The 19,229-nt window shown below is 42.3% G+C and overlaps 1 protein-coding gene across 3 annotated transcripts in view; it reads right to left on the bottom strand.

Annotated features, from left to right (window-relative positions):
- Positions 1-6,716: 6,716 nt before the first annotated feature.
- The window catches only part of LOC112257536 (armadillo repeat protein deleted in velo-cardio-facial syndrome), a 33,784-nt gene continuing 21,271 nt past the window's right edge, over positions 6,717-19,229 (bottom strand). For 2 of the 3 annotated variants that reach the window (XM_024431179.2, XM_024431178.2), the window contains exons 8-17: positions 18,518-18,535; positions 15,556-15,627; positions 10,172-10,299; positions 9,790-9,940; positions 9,504-9,696; positions 9,261-9,372; positions 9,025-9,112; positions 8,161-8,213; positions 7,564-7,657; positions 6,717-7,413 (exon numbers count right to left, since the gene is read on the bottom strand). In XM_024431179.2, the coding sequence (XP_024286947.1) occupies positions 7,565-7,657; positions 8,161-8,213; positions 9,025-9,112; positions 9,261-9,372; positions 9,504-9,696; positions 9,790-9,940; positions 10,172-10,299; positions 15,556-15,627; positions 18,518-18,535 (908 nt within the window). In that variant the 3' untranslated portion in view covers positions 6,717-7,413; position 7,564. The remainder of the gene's footprint in view (positions 7,414-7,563; positions 7,658-8,160; positions 8,214-9,024; positions 9,113-9,260; positions 9,373-9,503; positions 9,697-9,789; positions 9,941-10,171; positions 10,300-15,555; positions 15,628-18,517; positions 18,536-19,229) is intronic. The other variant, XM_024431180.2, reaches the window with a different exon arrangement.

Raw genomic sequence — 19,229 nt, 5'->3', positions numbered from 1 at the left:
CGTTTTAACAATGAATTATCAAGGTCACCCCCTTTCCTAGGGAGGGTGACATGTTCGATGCCGATATAACGTAGGGACGAAATCGAGTGGCCTGCCTCCAAGAAGTGGGCCGCAACTGGATAAGTAAAGTTTTTACACCTGATGGTGCTACGATGCTCTGAGATGCGTACTTTTAATTAGCGTTTTGTTTTACCTACATAATTTTTACCAAAAGGACAAGTTATAAGGTAAATAACTGCCTTAGTGGAGCACGTAATAACACATTTGATTGGGATCGATTCCCCTGTTTGTGGGTGTTTGAAGGATCTACATTTATAAGTGCCATTGCATTGAGCACAGCCATTACATTTGTAATTTCCATCCAGGTAGCGGCGCAAATAGACGTTGTTCAGTAATATCTTGGGGTGGTAAATCAGAGTTTACCAATTGGTCTGAGATTTCTGCCCCGCGAGAATACGACCAAGGGACGGGTCGAAAACACATTACCGAGACTATCATCGGATTTTAGGACGTGCCAATGTTTGTGAACAATTCCCTTAATTTGTTCAGAGCACTTTGAATAGCGGGTAGTTAGAACGCAAGAATGCGTCTTTTTGCGAGACTGACCTTGAAAAAGGTCATGTTTTGTTTTGAATTTTCTCAATGGCAATATTAATCTGATCATTCTTGTAGCCCCTCTCCTTGAACTTTCTTTGCGTCTCAGCCATATTTCTGTCAATCTGATTTAGTTTTTTTGCAAATTCTTTTGATTCGACAGAATTGACTGTAGTGCAAACAATTTTTCAAGGGAAGTGGGTGACAACTATCAGCCCTCAACAAACTGTTACAATCAGTAGGGCTTCCTGTAAAGATCAGTGTATAGAACATTATCTTCACACAAGATCAGAAGATCAATAAAACTGATTTGACGTGTATCAGATTGCATAGTAAATCTCAGATGCTCAGAACAGGAGTTAAGAAAAGTATGGAACGCCTGGAGCTGTTTTGCATCACCCCTCCATAGAACAAAAATATCATCAATATACCGTATCCAAATAATGATGTGAGACAAGAAAAGATTTTTGAGAGGATTTAGGACTTTTACCTGGACATCTCTTGGTCTGTGGTATATCATTAGTGTAGAAAAAAATGAAGGTGAGTGTTGGCTTACTGCCTGGGATGGGTGTCCCAAGGTCTAGCTCAGTTGACGAAACATCAGGTGAGGCTGGTGGTTTCATTGGTTTCTGTAGTCGTGGGTCAGCTGGTGGAATCTTACGATTCTTTCAGAGTGGGACTGGCATGTGATGATACGGAAGTCTTCGCTATGGCAGGAGAACATTTCTCAGTTATTTTCTTTGGTGTTGAAGTCTTCTTCATTTCACTGCTCCTTAACATATCAGAATCAGCTTCGCTGTATCCTCTATAATATTGAACATGTCTGGGCATGGAGTGTGACATCTAGCTGCTTGACATCTAGCTTTAGGGATGGTTACAGAGTCTTTAGGGTTGGCACAGTTACTGTCCCTTTAGCTGCTGGTGGACAGCTCTCCAGCCCACAACATGTAGTCCTATTTCCTGAGATGTCGCTGCTGGTGTGGAGCATTGACTCCCTGCGAAAAGTCCCATATTGTCGGGGTACAAGGGGCATTTGAGGTGAATAACAGTGTGCGTAATAGGGTGCTAAGGGCACTGGAAGACATACTGAGAGAGAAGGAAGGGGAAAGTATTGGGGTGTTGAGAGATGTGCTAGAAAGAGGAGCAGGGTGAGGAGGAACGCTGGTATCTGTGGGGGAGGAGTGGGTGTAGGGTGGGCTGAGCATAAACTCAGATGCTGGGGAGTCTGAGGCACTGCTGCCGGCGCCATGACTGGCAGCCCCATCTCCTCGCCCAGCTGGGTGACAGGGGACGGGCTCCTTTTCCTCTTCAAATCAAAGTTTATTTGTCACGTGCGCCGAATACAACAAGTGTAGACCTTACAGTGAAATGCTTACTTACAGGCTCTAACCAATAGTGCAAAAAAAGGTGTTAGGGGAACAATAGGTAAGTAAAGAAATAAAAGAACAGTAAAAAGACAGGCTATATATAGTAACGAGGCTATAAAAGTAGCGAGGCTACATGCAGACACCGGTTAGTCAGGCTGATTGAGGTAGTATGTACATATGGTTAAAGTGACTATGCATATATGATGAACAGAGAGTAGCAGTAGTGTAAAAGAGGGGTTGGTGGGTGGCGGGACACAATGCAGATAGCCTGGTTAGCCAATGTGCGGGAGCACTGGTTGGTCGGCCCAATTGAGGTAGTATGTACATGAATGTATAGTTAAAGTGACTGTTGAGAAGCCTTTTTGTCCTAGACTTGGCACTCCGGTACCGCTTGCCATGCGGTAGTAGAGAGAACAGTCTGACTAGGGTGGCTGGGGTCTTTGACAATTTTTAGGGCCTTCCTCTGACACCGCCTGGTGTAGAGGTCCTGGATGGCAGGCAGCTTAGGCCCTGTGATGTACTGGGCCATACGCACGACCCTCTGTAGTGCCTTGCGGTCAGAGGCCGAGCAATGGGGGCGTGCTCGGTCCACCTTTTCCTGTAGTCCACAATCATCTCCTTAGTCTTGGCTACGTTGAGGGATAGGTTGTTATTCTGGCACCACACGGCCAGGTCTCTGACCTCCCTATAGGCTGTCTCGTTGTCTGTGATCAGGCCTACCACTGTTGTGTTGTCTGCAAACTTAATGATGGTGTTGGAGTCGTGCCTGGCCATGCAGTTGTGGGTGAACAGGGAGTACAGAAGGGGACTGAGCACGCACCCCTGTGGAGCTCCAGTGTTGAGGATCAGCATGGCAGATGTGTTGCTACCCACCCTCACCACCTGGGGGCAGCCCGTCAGGAAGTCCAGGATCCAGTTGCTGAGGGAGGTGTTTAGTCCCAGGATCCTTAGCTTAGTGAAGAGCTTTGAGGGTACTATGGTGTTGAACGCACTATGGTGATGAACGCTGAGCTGTAGTCGATGAATAGCATTCTCACATAAGTGTTCCTTTTGTCCAGGTGAGAAAGGGCAGTGTGGAGTGCAATAGAGATTGCATCATCTGTGGATCTGTTTGAGTGGTATGCAAATTGGAGCGGGACCAGGGTTTATGGGATTATGGTGTTGATGTGAGCCATTACCAACCTTTCAAAGCACTTCATTGCTACGGACGTGAGTGCTACGGGTCTGTAGTCATTTAAGCAGGTTTCCTTTGTGTTCTTGGGCACAGGGACTATGGTGGTCTGCTTGAAACATGTTGGTATTAGACTCTATCAGGGACATGTTGAAAATGTCAGTGAACACACCTGCCAGTTGGTCAGCACATGCCCGGAGCACACGTAAAACTTCTTCCGGAGCTATTTTAAGTTCACTCCTGGGCAGGGTTTAAAGACAGACATCCCCTCCCCAGTATCCAGAGTGGTGGTGGGTTTTCCCTGGATACCAGAGGGTCCTGCTAACAAATGGTAGGACAGGGAATAGGTAATTACAATTAGGGTTGCACAATTATGGGAACTTTCAATAAATTCCTTGGTTTTCCAGAAATCTTGGTTGGAGGATTCTGCATTTCATGCTTATTCCCTCCTGACTATGTGAATCCTCCAACTGGGATTTCTGGAAAACCAGGGAATTTATTGAAATTTCCCATAATTTTGTAACCCTAATTACAATCATTAGTAGAGGGTATCTTGCAAAAGAGAATCACATTCATAGAAGGGAATAAATTCAGTAACCATTGACATTGCATTAGAATGACTATGATTCTTTTTTTATGTCTCAAATGTTGTAGAATAAAGCCCCTACCTCTTTCAGCATGAGGCCCTTCTGATGTCTCATAATGGGGGGAAAAAGTGAGAGAATACAGTAATATTGCTTATGAGAGCCAATATTCCGATTTTGTTGACAAACCCACTTCCTCTCATATACCCTGTTAGCCTGGAACTTTTTAAAAAGGCCTTTAAAATGGATGGATTGAGCAAATACTGAGCATAGGGATTACTTTATCCCAAAGCTGCTCAAGCTTCTTCTTATGATGTTTGGTCTTCTCATTGCGCATGGCCTGGTACCATTTCAAACTATTCTGATAGCGGTGGATGAGGAAAGCAGGGGTGGTGCATCAGAACAGAGGCTCAAAGATCCCTGAGAACGGGATAGGGAGCCACCATCTCCTCTCCCTCCCCTGTCCTCACCTCCAGCAGCATGCACCTTAACAAGGGATCTGTGAGAGGAAAACGTCAAGGGGGCTCTGGTCTCCAGAGGGGGGTTGCTTGGTGGGCTCTGGTCTGAGTCACTGGCCTAACCAGCTGACCACCAGGGAGGGTTCTCTGCCTGGTGAGCTTCTCTAAGTCTGGCCTCACTGAGATTAAACGGAGTGTGGCCTCTGGATGTTTGAACCACTCTTATCAGTTGGGTTGGGGATGGGTCGTTTTATTGGACAAAGTCTACAGTGGCGCCTACCAATAGGGAGGTCTGTGGTGTATTTGAGCAAAGACTTATCATAAGGTTCTCCTTTCCAGGTCTTTTGCACTGGCATCCACATCTTTGTCTTAGCTGAGAGAGCAGGGGGTACTTGCTACCGAGGCCCGGTGGGACAAGGGCAGTGGTCTGAGGGGGGGCTGTAGATGGCCCTTCTCCTGCATGATTGAATAAACAGGTTTAAATTTAAAAATAGACATCTATTAAGTTAGATTGTCTAGCTACTGTAGCTAGCTAATAGATTATTTAAAGTCCTCACCAGATAAATGTGAACATTTCCTTGCATTGACTCCTCCCTCCTTCTGTTCTGGGACCTAAGAAAAAAGCAGTGTTTTTCTTAAACTTTTTCCAGCATTATTAGTTAGCTAATCTTTTCTTTTTTACATTTATGATTGAAAGTGTTATATAAATAATCTAATATAAAGCATTACTAGCAGACCAAAGCTCTGGTTAAACCGGATGCCCTCAGATAACTCTGGGCCCAGTGTCCTCAGTCAAGTTTAGAGCCTACGTGCAATAACATGATTATCCGAAGGACACACAGCTGCCATCACGCAAATATAGTCCCCTGTAAACTACAAAGATCATCCTGCAACACTAACGAGCTTAGAGTGCCAAGCTATCTCACTGACATTGAACCCTACATGCACTCCTGCATAAACAGGAAACACCTGAGCCTAAAGCAGACATTACCAATATCCACGCTTCCTTGACACACATACATTTCATGAGCACTGTACACTCACACTCTACCCCCCCCCTACTGGTCGGGTGCCAAGAGCAAAGGACTTTGCTGTGCACCAATGGGGCTCCTGCTCTGGCTAAGAGCAGGCCCGCCTCCAACTCTTCAGGACCAGTCAGAAGATCAACACGACGAGACTCCACCTACATTATTCTGTGTATACATTCTGCTGTAAACTCTGGCTGGGCAGCCTAATTTTTCTGACTCCTCACAGAGTCATATTGCTTAGGTCCGTGCACGATAAACGGCAGGACAAGATATCTTTGACTCAATAAACTTTATTTTTGATACACCTGATTCCACTCTGTCCAGCGTCGTTGTTTTGCATTTCCTCTCCAGTATGTAAACACCAACAAAAGACAGCATTCAAACTTTAGTTAACATAGTTAGCTCTTGCCTGCTAGCTAGCGCATTTCAGATGACATGAATTTAGCTAGCCACACGAGATTGATTGATAACTACCATCCAATTTGGTGGACAGCAATGTGTTGCTAGCAAGCTGTTAGCAAACCTGATGTGCTGAACTTGAGTCGTGTATTCAAACGTAGCAACCTTTTTTCACCTTTGGCTGAGTATATTTTGGTTACATCTTGTAACAAATGTGTCATTCATTGGCTAAAATAAACAAAAGTGATATCATCAACGGTATAATAAACAAAAAAAAATGCATTACCCTTCAAACTTGCTGCACACTTGTTCGTAAATTCACTCTGGCAATCTACTTCAATTTCAGAGCACTCTCGCCTGAGTGTACCAGAGCGCAGAATAACTGATGAATTTATGAACGTGAAACACCCGTTGAATATGACCGGTGTCAGTAAATGTCGAGTAATTAAATTGTTGCCAGCAGCACAGTTAGTCACTAACGCTCTAGATAACATGAAAACACCATCTCTGCTAGGGCATAAAATGTTCAGAGTAAGGTGTTCTCTCACTTGACTGTAAGTGGCTAGTAAGCTAGCCAACTTTAGCCAGTTAGCTTGGGTGTGAAATGGCTAGCTAGTTAGCGGTGGTGCGCGCTAGTAGCATTTCAATCGGTGATGTCACTTGCTCTGAGACCTTGAAGTAATGGTTCCCCTTGCTCTGCAAGAGCCGTGGCTTTTGTGGAGCGATGGGTAATGATGCTTCGAGGGTGACCGTTGACGTGTGCAGAGCATCCCTGGTTCGCGCCCAGGTCGGGGCGTTGGGACGGACGTAAAATCTACAGGTGCTTGACTGCCGTTCAACCCTACTTCTCGGCCAGAACGCTCTGAATTTATGAACGGACAATCTGACAATGCTCTGAATTTACGTAAGCGCACTCCGAACACACCCTTCATTTCGTTTGTGTTTCTCGTCTCTGTTCCAAGCACTGTAGTTTAGCAAGACCACGATGGAACTGTCCATTGCTGAAAGTAAAATAATGCTGAAAGTAAAATAACCACAGGACAACTGCTATTAAACTGTATGTGGAATACACCCCTGGCCCTTGTCCTAATAGAAAAAGACGAGAACAAATATGATAAATTTAAGTCCATACAACATTGAGAAATTATGGATTTTATTTGCTTACATTTTCAGTTCAACATCGCAAGAACAAACACTGCATATAGCAAATTCATCATGTCAGCTCCTGATAAAATGGCACTATTACTTGGTAGTGTATAATGTTAACGTATCCATTCCATTTTTGGTTACAAGATAACGTTCACAACTGTTAATAAATAACATGAATATTACAATATAAATGCCTTCATTTAGAATATGAATCTTTTATTACACATTTACAATCCCATTTCCAACTTGTCTCTCACATGAAAGTAATGGACAATTTGCAGAAGTGAAACAACACAGTATGGAAACACGAGGAAAAGGCAGGTCAAGAAAAAAATTTGTTTTGACAAATCCTAATTTCATAGAAAGTGTTAGTATTGTGTTTTTCATCCTGCACTACATTCAGCTGTGTCACTCCACTCATCCCACTGTCCAGTATGTATAAAATATAGTAGAGGTTATGTTCAACTGCAGCCAGAGTTTGAATAACACTTTGAACATGTAAATGTAAGATCCTATATTCACTCCATTCTGATTTTCTGGTGGGAGAATAACCATGTTGTCCTGAATGGTGAATTGACCTACAGAAAGTCCGTCTAAAGAATAAACACCACAATGACCTCCACAAATGTTGATGTTCCACTTGCTCTTTTACTGTCACGTCTCCTGTAAACAAAAAAAGAAAAAGAACAATGATCATTTTTTTCGTAATCTATGACTCCCCCAATAGCAAAAGCAATGAACATGTGTATAACATCAATCCTAAAATGGTTAAGTGAAATGTAATTTTCCTGCTCTATAATCCCTTCTGCCAACCTCAGACCCAGGAATCGAGGGGTGGAGGTTTGCTTTCCACCAGACCCACTGCAGGCCTTCCAGCCCGGATGAAGTGCTTCCTCTCTGGGATACTCTGCAACAAAATAGAACCATTATTTAGTTAAAGGTCCAATGCGGCTGTTTGTATCTCAATATCAAATCATTTCTGAGTAACAGGTAAGTTACACACTGTGATTGTTTTCAATTAAAATTGTAAAAAAAACAACACAAAAATAGCTTCTTAGTAAAGAGCCATTTCTCAAGGAACAATTTTGCTAGGATTGTCTGGGAGTGGTCTGAATGGTCTGTTATTAGCAGAGAGGTTTAGAACTCTTTCTTATTGGTCTAACTAATTTACTGCCTGGTGATGTCACTAGACAAGCCAAACCTCCATCCCACCAAAACTGGTAGAAATGTTCAGTCTTTTAAAACAGCTCTTACAATAAAATGGCACTACAACAGTGTTATTCCAACCTCATAGTGTGGAATTAGAAAATCACATTTTTCACTGCGCTGGCCCTTAAAATCTTGAGTCACCATTGAAAAACACCTGACCTTTAGGTATAGTAAGGAGCTCATATGTACCGTGTTACTGACCTGGAGTAACCCATCGCCCACTCTGTCACTTAGCTCCACGGTGGAGTATCCATCTGTGGGAAAAACAGACAGGATACAATAAACAAAGGTCATTTTGTGATCAAATGACAAGAAACAGGCTCACACACAGATGTAGGATCTTCATTTAATCACTCTTTTGTTTCTGACAATTTTCCTGCACAGCAGGAAATGTAAACTTGTAGTGTATTTGAGTTTTAAAAAGGCTTCTAAAATTTAAGTTTGTAATTTCCACTTTGACATTTCAGAATTGATTTGCCCTAAAGAAACACAGACAAATGTCTATTCATTGCAATCCACATAATAATCCAAATGTCCTCTGGCTGCATGATTATTTTCCTTCTGTAGAAAACTGGCTCAAATGAAGATCCTACATCTGCATGAACACACACACTTTCAACAAGTTCTCACAGTCTCACTGCAGAATTAGACATTCATCCACGTTCTCTAAATGAGGAAAATTTCGAATTTGCTCCAAAGATCAAATATTGAAGTGTTTTTGAATCTGTGGGTTGACTCCTGCTGCCCTGTATGTTCCATTTCTCCAAACCGAAGTTAAGGGTAAAGTTAGGCACTCATTCCGAATGGTTATGGTAAAGGTTATTGTTTGGGATATGACAAAAAACAGTGTCCATGACTGGGATCAAACAACTAACCTGATCCAGAGTCATGGGATTAATCAAGTCTACTTGATAGTAATAGCGCTCACTGTTGCCCCTAGTGGCCGATTTTGAAGACATTTCCTGATGTCCTCAGGAATGGATAGACTTCCAATTTCAATGTCAATCTCCCTACACACACACACACACACACACACTTATGCTGAAGCTACAGTCTCATGCTGACCTTGGTTTTTCTCCATCAGAGGGAGTGTGATGTCATCATAGGCTGCCTTTCCGCTCTTAGTTTTTTTGGGTATTCCACTAGTGGTTGACTGAAGGTAAAAAAGAAAGAAGACTCAGTATGCCATTATGAACTAATTGTGTCCCATACAGTGCTCAATATCAGACTGTGTTTGTGCCACCCATTTGGACTGTGTAGTGAATGGGGAATACAGCCTTCTACAGCATGCCATGCGAAACCTTAAAGTGGCTCTTGTTCCAGCCTCCCTTGTAGAGGCTATTTCTCAGGTCCTTGTAGGCCCACACTGTCTGCAGGACATGAGATGCTGCTTTGGTCTCCCGCACAGATTGGCTAGCAAAGAAACAACAGAATAAACCAGAGCTAGCATAAAGGAGAGAGTACAACACGGTGAACTGAGCATCTAGCCAATTGAAACCATCTCCCATAACCAACACCAAAGATACTATGCTATGAAAATCTACCTTGTCTTGTTGATGGCCACCAGTTTCTGGATGCCGTGACCCTGTATGAGACCACGGGCATTCTCAGGGCTGTCTGAGATGATCTCATGGATAGTGTTCAGAATGGCCACCACTGTGTCCCCTTCCAGGTTCTTGGCTGGTCGCTGCTGACCACTGGGCAGGTTACTGACCAGGTCCCTCATGGCATAGCTTCCTATGGGGCAATGGGTAAAATTATGTATCGTGTGTGTGCACTCGCGTGTGTGTGCATGCATTGATGTGTGCATACGTGTTTATGTGCATGTACCTATGAGGTCTTTGTTCCGTCGATCTATGGCCAGGTTGCGTAGAGCAATAGCTACTGCCCGGACCACTTTATCACCATCTGAACGCAGTAGCTCCACCAGGACAGGCAGACCTTTCTCCTTTCTAACTGTGGCCCGGATGTAACTGGACCACTGAGAAAAGGCACAGAGAGAGAATAATAGAAGGATGTCATGTATAAATTGCACACCCCTATTGTGCTACTTGTGAGGATTCACACATCATACTTGTATATACATGATAGCTTTTCAACCACATTTCATTACACCCATCACACAGAGAGGGGGGTAGAGAGGGGATGAGAAACAAATATTCTGTTCTCCCACAGCCTCAGATAAACTTCTCCCCCTTTGCCCTTCACTCACAGCCCAGTGACCTGCAGCAAGGTTCTGCAGAGCTCCGGCTGCTGCCTCCAGGGTGTTGTGGTTTTGACTGCGAGTGAGGAGAGACAGGTACAGCCTCACCACCTCTGGCTGGTACAGCAGCTCCAGACCTACAGAGAAAGAGGGAGAGAAACAGCACATCTGCAACCAGTAGAGAACTCTCATACACATTGGAACTGATATGATGAGACACAGTGGATTCTCAAGCCACCAATCAGCAACCAAACAGCACATATAGCGCTTATAAAGCTAGCACAGTTCAGACTTCATAGTGAAAAACCGATTTGATAGAACTGAGGACTTGCACCCTACTGTTTCTTTTATGAAGTGGTAGAGTATACTTTTTCTGACAAATTGGAGTTTTTAGGCCAAAGTGTGATGATTTAGCGCAGGATGACATAAAAAATGCAATAGTTGTTTCCTATGACATCAAAAACAAAATCTCAAAACACCTCTTCTTTCATAGTCATGGTTTTATGGTCCAGAACCATGAACAGATCACTGCAAGACAAGGAGCAAATATTTATGATCTATCAGATGCCTCCTCTAGAGAATATAGACAGACTATGAAGCACAAAATTATCATTGGATTAGTATTTCAGAAAGAATATATAATGTACACAAAATAGATAATAATCCCAATTAAAAGCTCAGCCATACTTGTGTGTGCGCAAATTCAATATTCACACTGGTTTTATGTTGAAGGAATGTTCTGCCTGGCTATGGGATTTGGACTGTGCTTGAAATTACAAAATGTTTTCCCAACTTTAATTTTGTACAAACACGTGCAAACACCCACACAGCATGTAAACATGGATGTCTATTCTATTATTAACAACTGAATGCTGTAGGCTCCACATCTTATCAGCTCTCACAGAGCTATTCTCCGCTAACAAATCCATCTGTGTACATACGGTATCCCCCACTAACTTCAGCCATATTCATTCACAGACTGTACTATTTTACTGGAGTGAGAGGCTTCTAGCTATACCCACATCCCCAGCAGCCTGGCTAGAGTACATAAGGAGTGAAAATACACAGGAACTCTGTTACAATCTGTCTTCCAGAGGCTTTCCATCCATATTCAGCCAGCTGAAGCTGCTGGGAAGCTGCCGCTGGCTGCGAGGCTTACATGCCATCTAATCCTTACATGGGCTTGTAACCTGATTATCACAAGGATTGCATCCTCTGGCAGGAGCGCGGGAAGGCTCTACATCCGGACGCACAGGTTCTGTTGAGGGTATAGACTTGTGCTACCTGGATGGCTACCCAGTGTCCTCAGTAATCCTCATACACACTCAGATGGGCTCTAGTGGGCCATGACCAAACTTTCCATTTGAACCCGACGACTTCTACATCAAAAGACATCTACAATGCTCAGGGATTTTTTTAAATATCTTGCCTTATAAATATGTATGTAAGTGAAACACAATGTATCTGAACATATCCAAACCACAGCGGCAGAGCTGCTGCGATGATGTCAACGTCATAAAGAAGAGAGTTGTATAATCAATTCAGTTCTAACTCTTCTTTCCTAAGGTGTCATCTTCTGTCTGATCTTCTGAATGTCAATGACTAGTATAGAATCTTATCAACAGTCTGGGATATCACACAATGCCTGCATAAATCACACATATTTCATACACAAAAAAAGAAAAAAAATCCATAGTGCCTTATAATCACATCATGACACAAAATACTTAAAATCCTCACTTAATTTGATGCTGAATATAACCTATAATAGCTGTTCACACCGCTCCCTCCCCCCACCTCAAACACAAAAGCACATACAAACACTATATAAGGCATTCAGAAATTATTCACACCCCTTGACTTTGTGTTACAGCCTGAATTTAAAATGGATTAAATTGAGATTTGTGTCACTGGCTTTCACACAATTCCCTACAATGTCAATGTGCAATGTGGAATTCTGTTTTTAGACATTTTTACAAATTAATAAAAAGTAAAAGCTAAAATGTCTTGAGTCAATAACTATTCAACCCCTTTGTTATGGCAATCCTAAATAAGTTCAGGAGTAAAAATGTGCTTAACAAGTCACATAATAAGTTGCATGGACTCACTCTGTGTGCAATAATAGTGTTTAACATTACTTTTGAATAACTACCTCATCTCTGTACCCCACACATACAATTATCTGTGAATTTCAAAATCAGATTCAACCACAAAGACCAGGGAGGTTTTCCAGTGCCTCGCAAAGAAGGCCCCCTATTGGTAGATGGGTAAAAAAAAAGTAGACATTGAACAATGCAAAGTTATTAATTACACTTTGGATGGTGTATCAATACACCCAGTCACTACAATGATACAGGCATCCTTCCTAACTCAATTGCCTGAGAGGAAGGAAACTGCTCAGAGATTTCACCATGAGGCCAATGGTCACTTTTAAAACAGTCACAGAGTTTAATGGCTGTGATAGGAGAAAACTGTCAATGGATCAACAACATTGTAGTTACTCCACAATACTAACCCAAATGGCAGAGTGAAAAGAAGGAAGTCTGTACAGAATAAAAATATTCCCAAAATGAATCCTGTTTGCAATAAGACACTAAAATACTGTAAAACTGCAATAAATGTGGCAAACACAATACATTACAGTACCACTCTTCATATTTTCAAGTAGTGGTTGCATCATGTTATGGGTATGCTTGTCATCGGCAAGGACTAGAGAGTTTTTTAGGATAAAAATAAACGGAATAGGGCTATGCACAGGCAGAATTCTAGAGGAAAAGCTGGTTCAGTCTGCTTTCCAACAGACACTGGGAGATAAATTCACCTTTCAGCAGGACAATAACCTAAAACACAAGGTCACTGGAGTTGCTTACCAAGATTACTTTGAATGTTACCGCGTGGCGTAGTTACAGTTTTTACTTAAAATCAGCTTGAAAATCTATGGAAAGACTTGGAAATGGCTGTCTAGCAATGATCAATAACCAACTTGACAGAGCTTGAAGACTTTTAAATAGAATGTGCAAATATTGTTTAATCCAGGTATGCAAAGCTCTTAGATTTACCCAGAAAGACTTACATTGGTAATCGCTGCCAAAGGTGATGCCAACATATATTGACTCAGGCGTGTAAATACTTATGTAAATGAATACATTTGCAAACATTTCTAAAAACGTGTTTCACTTTGTCATTATGGAGTACTGTGTGTCGATGGGTGAGGGAAAAAACAACAACAATTGAATCCATTTTGAATTCAGGCTGTAACACAACAGCTGAACATGACTCCATTTTGTTGCTCCCAGCCTATAGACAGAAACTAAAACAGAAAGCACCTGCGCTCAGGTCTGTTCAAAGCTGGTCCGACCAATTGGATTCCACGCTTCAAGATTGCTTTGATCACTTGGACTGGATTATGTTCCGCATAGCGTCCAACAACAACATTGATGAATACGCTGATTCGGTGAGCGAGTTTATTAGCAAGTGCATCGGTGATGTTGTACCCACAGCGTCTATTAAAACATTCCTCAACCAGAAACGTGGATTGATGGCAGCATTCGCGCAAAACTGAAAGCGCGAACCACTGCTTTTAATCAGGGCAACGTGACCGGAAACATGACCGAATACCAACAGTGTAGCTATTCCCTCCACAAGGCAATCAAACAAGCTAAGGGTCAGTATAGAGTAATGTATGTGGCAGGGTCTACAGTCAATCACGGACTACAAAAGAAAAACCAGCCCCGTCGCGGACCACAATGTCTTACTGTCGCGGACCACGATGTCTTGCTCCCAGACAAACTAAACAACTTCTTTGCTCGCTTTGAGGACAATACAGTGCCACTGACATGGCCCGCTACCAAAACCTGTGGGCTCTCCTTCACTGCAGCCAACGTGAGTAAAACATTTAAACGTGTTAACTCCTCGCAAGACTGCAGGCCCAGACGGCATCCCAAGCCGCGTCCTCAGAGCATGCGCAGACCAGCTGGCTGGTGTGTTTACGGACATATTCAGCATTTAACACCATAGTACCCTCCAAACTCGTCATTAAGCTCGAGACCCTGGTTCTCGACCTCGCCCTGTGCAACTGGGTACTGGACTTCCTGACGGGCCTCCCCAGGTGGTGAGGGTAGGTAACAACATCTCCACCCCGCTGATCCTCAACACTGGGGCCCCACAAGGGTGCGTTCTCAGCCCTCTCCTGAACTCCCTGTTCACCCACGACTGCGTGGCCATGCATGCTTCCAACTCAATCATCAAGTTTGCAGATGACACTACAGTGGTAGGCTTGATTACCAACAACGACGAGACGGCCTACAGGGAGGAGGTGAGGGCCCTCGGAGTGTGGTGTCAGAAAAAATAACCTAACACTCAACATCAACACAACAAAGGAGATGATTGTGGACTTCAGGAAACAGCAGAGGGAGCAGCCCCTTATCCACATCGACGGGACAATAGTGGAGAGGGTGTAAAGTTTTAAGTTCCTCGGCTTACACATCATGGACAAACTGAAATGGTCCACCCACACAGACAGCGTGGTGAAGAAGGAGCAGCAGCGCCTCTTCAACCTCAGGAGGCTGAAGAAATTTGGCTTGTCACCAAAACCACTCACAAACTTTTACAGATGCACAATCGAGGTCCATCAAAGCGGGGACCGAGAGACTGAAAAACAGCTTCTGTCTCAAGGCCATCAGACTGTTAAACAGCCATCACTAACATTGAGTAGCTGCTGCCAACATACTGACTCAACTCTAGCCGCTTTAATAATGGAAAAATTAATGTAATAAATGTATCACAAGCCACTTTAAACAATGCCACTTTATATAATGTTTACATACCCTCCATTACTCACCTCATATGTATATACTGTACTCTGTACTCTATGTCGTTCGGTCATCACTCATTTATATATTTTTATGTACATATTCTTATTCATTCCTTTACACTTGTGTGTATAAGGTAGTTGTTGTGAAATTGTTAGGTTAGATATTACTTCATGGTCGGAACTAAAAGCACAAGCATTTCGCTACACTGGCATTAACATCTGCTAACCATGTGTATGTGACAAATCAAATTTGATTTGATTTGGGTATGAATACTTTCTGAAGGTACTGCAACCACAGAAACCACATCAAGCTATTCCATATTGTATTGTACTCATACAGTAACTGACATACAGCATTTGTATGGACCATGTTGTTCTATCAAAGCATTCAGACGGTCTACTTTTGTGTCTGATTGGTTCCCATACAATCCAGTCACTTCTTGACATTATAACACATTGGGAACTATTCTACATCATGCACAATACATTTTATAGATGCCTCATGCCAAGGTTAAGGCTTTCCACACTGTAGGTCTTTGGAATGCAGATCCACAGATCACTAAAGATGCTACATATTTACCTTTCGTTGGTTGTGTGCGTTTGGGTAAATCCAGTGTACCATATTTTTTGTCACCTGGTCCGTTTCTCCAGCCTAGACAAAATACACACACGCAGGCACGCACGCATGCACACACACACACACACAGACCGTGGTTAGCAAAAAGCACAATTGAAATCTCAAGGTATGACACACAGTAAATAGGAAATATCAAAACATGGGAAGTGTATAAAGACATGACGATGATAATGAGTCAGAAATACCAAGGTCTTCTATTGAAGCTCAAGACTTGAGGTAGACAACAGGGCAAGCAACCACAGAGAAGAGGTCCTGGAGTCTCATAGTTGACCGAACATTATTATGTATTTGAAGAGTTTATTTCCAAAACGCTATATGCACCTATTTTTTACATTTGTGTTTTTTTTTTCATCAGAATTGATTGCTTATGAGTACCTTCATGCGTGTGTAAAATATTACTGTTTTCTGATTTTTTTATTCATTGATTTTAGATGTGAATGAAAATATTGTTTTTGAAAACTGAAATCTGTTGTACCTCATTTCTAACAGTATGTCACCGTGCAGCTAAAGGCAAAAAAAACTGTAGATCATCTTTACTCCACACACAGAGATGCATACAAAGCTCTCCCTCGCCCTCCATTTGGCAAATCTGAACATAACTCTTTGGCTGGGATCATCAACTAAATTCAGCTGCGGACTGATTTTTTTTCTTGAACGGAAGGTCAGGGGGCCAGAATATAATTACAAATCATTTGTAGACTGCAAATGAACCACAAGAAGCCCCATAGTTGCACATATGTGGGAATACAGATTTCCTAAATGAAAATCACTCAGAGCTGATATGCTAGAGTTTTTACAATATTTTAGGTCCAACAATTAAAACGTTTTTTTTTTGCTCTGAAAACTTTGGGGGACAAATAAAATCGCTGCCAGTTGGGAACCCTGCTCTATGGAATATGGAATACGTTCAGCGATTTTCCTACATCTGTCACCAGCTTCATTAATAAGTGCATCAACAACGTCGGCCCCACAGAAATCCTGCTACGCTTTGTGACTAACCAACAAATAGGCAAAGCATCAATAATGAACTAGAACTTCTCAATCTGTGGGAATCCTGAATCCCTGAATCATGTCGTATTGTTTGAGTCACTCAAACATCACATGAATACACATTAGAAATGGCAAAATGCATAGAATTGCAAGAACATTAGCTTTAAAACTGCACAATATCTTCTGCACTCCATGACAAAGTGTAAAATTGCTTCAAATATGCTTCAAACCTAAACAGTTTATGTCATGAACAGTGCTTGTGCCCATAGAAATAGATGTGGCGTGCAGGGTGGGCAAGGGATGTTTCCCAACGGTGGAAGGGGGGCCTGAGTGAAACAGTTTGGGAACCCCTGGACTAAAGAGTCAGTCGATAAGAGCTTCATATTACTGTATTGAAATTAAAACAAATTCTTATATTGATGTCACCACACGGTCAGGTCTCTGACCTCCTCCCTATAGGCTGTCTCGTCGTTGTCGGTGATCAGACCTACCACTGTTGTGTCATCAGCAAACTTAATGATGGTGTTGAAGTCGTGCCCTCAAAGCTCATCACTAAGCTAAGGACCCTGGGACTAAACACGTCCCTCTGCAACTGGATCCTGGACTTCCTGATAGGTCGCCCCTAGGTGGTAAGGGTAGGTAACAACACATCAGCCAAGCTGATCCTCAACACGGGGGCCCCTCAGGGGTGCGTGCTCAGTCCGGCCAGGCACAACTCCAAGACCGTCATTAAGTTTGCCGATGGCCTGATCACCGACAACGACGAGACAGCCTATAGAGAGGAAGGATGGTGCAAGGATAACAACCTCTCCCTCAATGTGATCAAGACAAAGGAAATTATTGTGGACTACAGGAAAAGGAGGGCCGAGCATGCCCCCATTCTCATCGACATGGCTGTAGTGGAGCAGGTTGAGAGCTTCAAGTTCCTTGGCGTCCACATCACCAACAAACTAACATGGTCCAAGCACACCAAGACAGTCGTGAAGAGGGCACAACAAAACCTATTCCCCCCCAGGAGACTGAAATTATTTGGCATGGGTCCTCAGGTCCTCAAAACATTCTACAGCTGCACCATCGAGAGCATCCTGACGGGTTGCATCACTGCCTGGAAGGGCAACTGCTCGGCCTCCAATCGCACGTCACTACAGAGGGTAGTGCGTACGGCACAGTACATCACTGGGGCAAAGCTTACTGCCATCCAGGATCTCTATACTAGTCGGTGTCAGAGGAAGGACCTAAAAATTGTCTCCTGCCACCCTAATCACAGACTGTTCTTTCTGCTACCACAAGGCAAGCGGTACCGGAGCGCCAAGTCTAGGTCCAAGAGGCTTCTAAACAGCTTCTACCCCCAAGCCATAAGACTCCTGAACATCTAATCACATGGCTACCCAGGCTATTTGCATTGCCCCTATTTGCTCTTTAATTATTTGTACTTTTATTTCTTATTGTTTTGGTATTTCTTCTGAAAACTACATTGTTGGATAAGGCCTTGTAAGTAAGCATTTCACTGTAAGGTCTACACTTGCTGTATTCGGTGCCTGTGTCAAATACAATTTCATTTGATTTGATAAATGTATCATTTGTAAATTTCTTCATAAAAAATGTAGTTATTTATTACATTTATCTGTGCAATACCTAGCAATACAACTTATTTCTCTGAGAGTGAGGCAGATATATAGTATTATTTGTCTCTCTGAAATGAAACCAAGTAATAGATTTTAAACAAATACATGTCTATCATTGAACAATACCATGCCATAGTTAGTGAGAAAACTCATCAATCTCTTTCATAATTTCTTTAAACAATAAAGGCTATTTTACCAACATTTTTGAGAATATATACATATATAGCGTTTTGGAATTAAACTACATTTTTTGATTGTCAAATATAATTCATTTATTTAGACAGACTTACTTTGATTGAACCACTCCTCTTGTGAATGGTGATGGAAGGAAACAAATCAAAAGACAAATAAGGAAGACATTTTCAAATGACAAATATAGCATTACAGCAATACAAACGACACCCCAGAAATCACCCAATTCTACACCTATTACATGCTTGCCAAAGTATGTGGTACATTTCACAACTCTAAGCACAAAAATCTTAACAGACCATCAAAATGGCTCATTTTTAGAAACTCTAAGCACACTTTCAATTGACCAAGTACAACAAACAAATTCACAAAGGCACTTGTTCGCTGCACCTTTTCATTTGGATACATATTTAATCTATCTGCTTTTCAAAATGCAATATTCACTTTTTTAACTTTTTATATGATTTTCTTTTAATTTGTTAACAATACAATGAACTGGATGTGGCCTTAATTACTGCATGATCATTCTTGATCAGCCAGTGTGCGTCAATAGGACAAAATGAAAAGAGTCACTCATGTGCTACCATTTGGAACAATGCACTGCTGAAATACCTGGGTTGTATGTGTAACAATATGCTGTTTTCCATTCATTATCTGATTTCATTGATACATTCAGGGCAGGTGGGGCTCTGAGCCCTAAATCAGTTTGCAAACAATGTTAAAAATATATATTTTGAGTTAATAAAGCCACATACAAACGTGGGCTCTTTTTTGCTTTCTTGCCTAAGGCAGCTCCAAAATGCATGTATT

The sequence above is a fragment of the Oncorhynchus tshawytscha genome, linkage group LG09, assembly GCF_018296145.1.
Source record: "Oncorhynchus tshawytscha isolate Ot180627B linkage group LG09, Otsh_v2.0, whole genome shotgun sequence".
NCBI lineage: Eukaryota > Metazoa > Chordata > Actinopteri > Salmoniformes > Salmonidae > Oncorhynchus > Oncorhynchus tshawytscha.
Note: the sequence above shows the minus strand (reverse complement) of the source record. Positions and strands in the feature narration are given on the sequence as shown.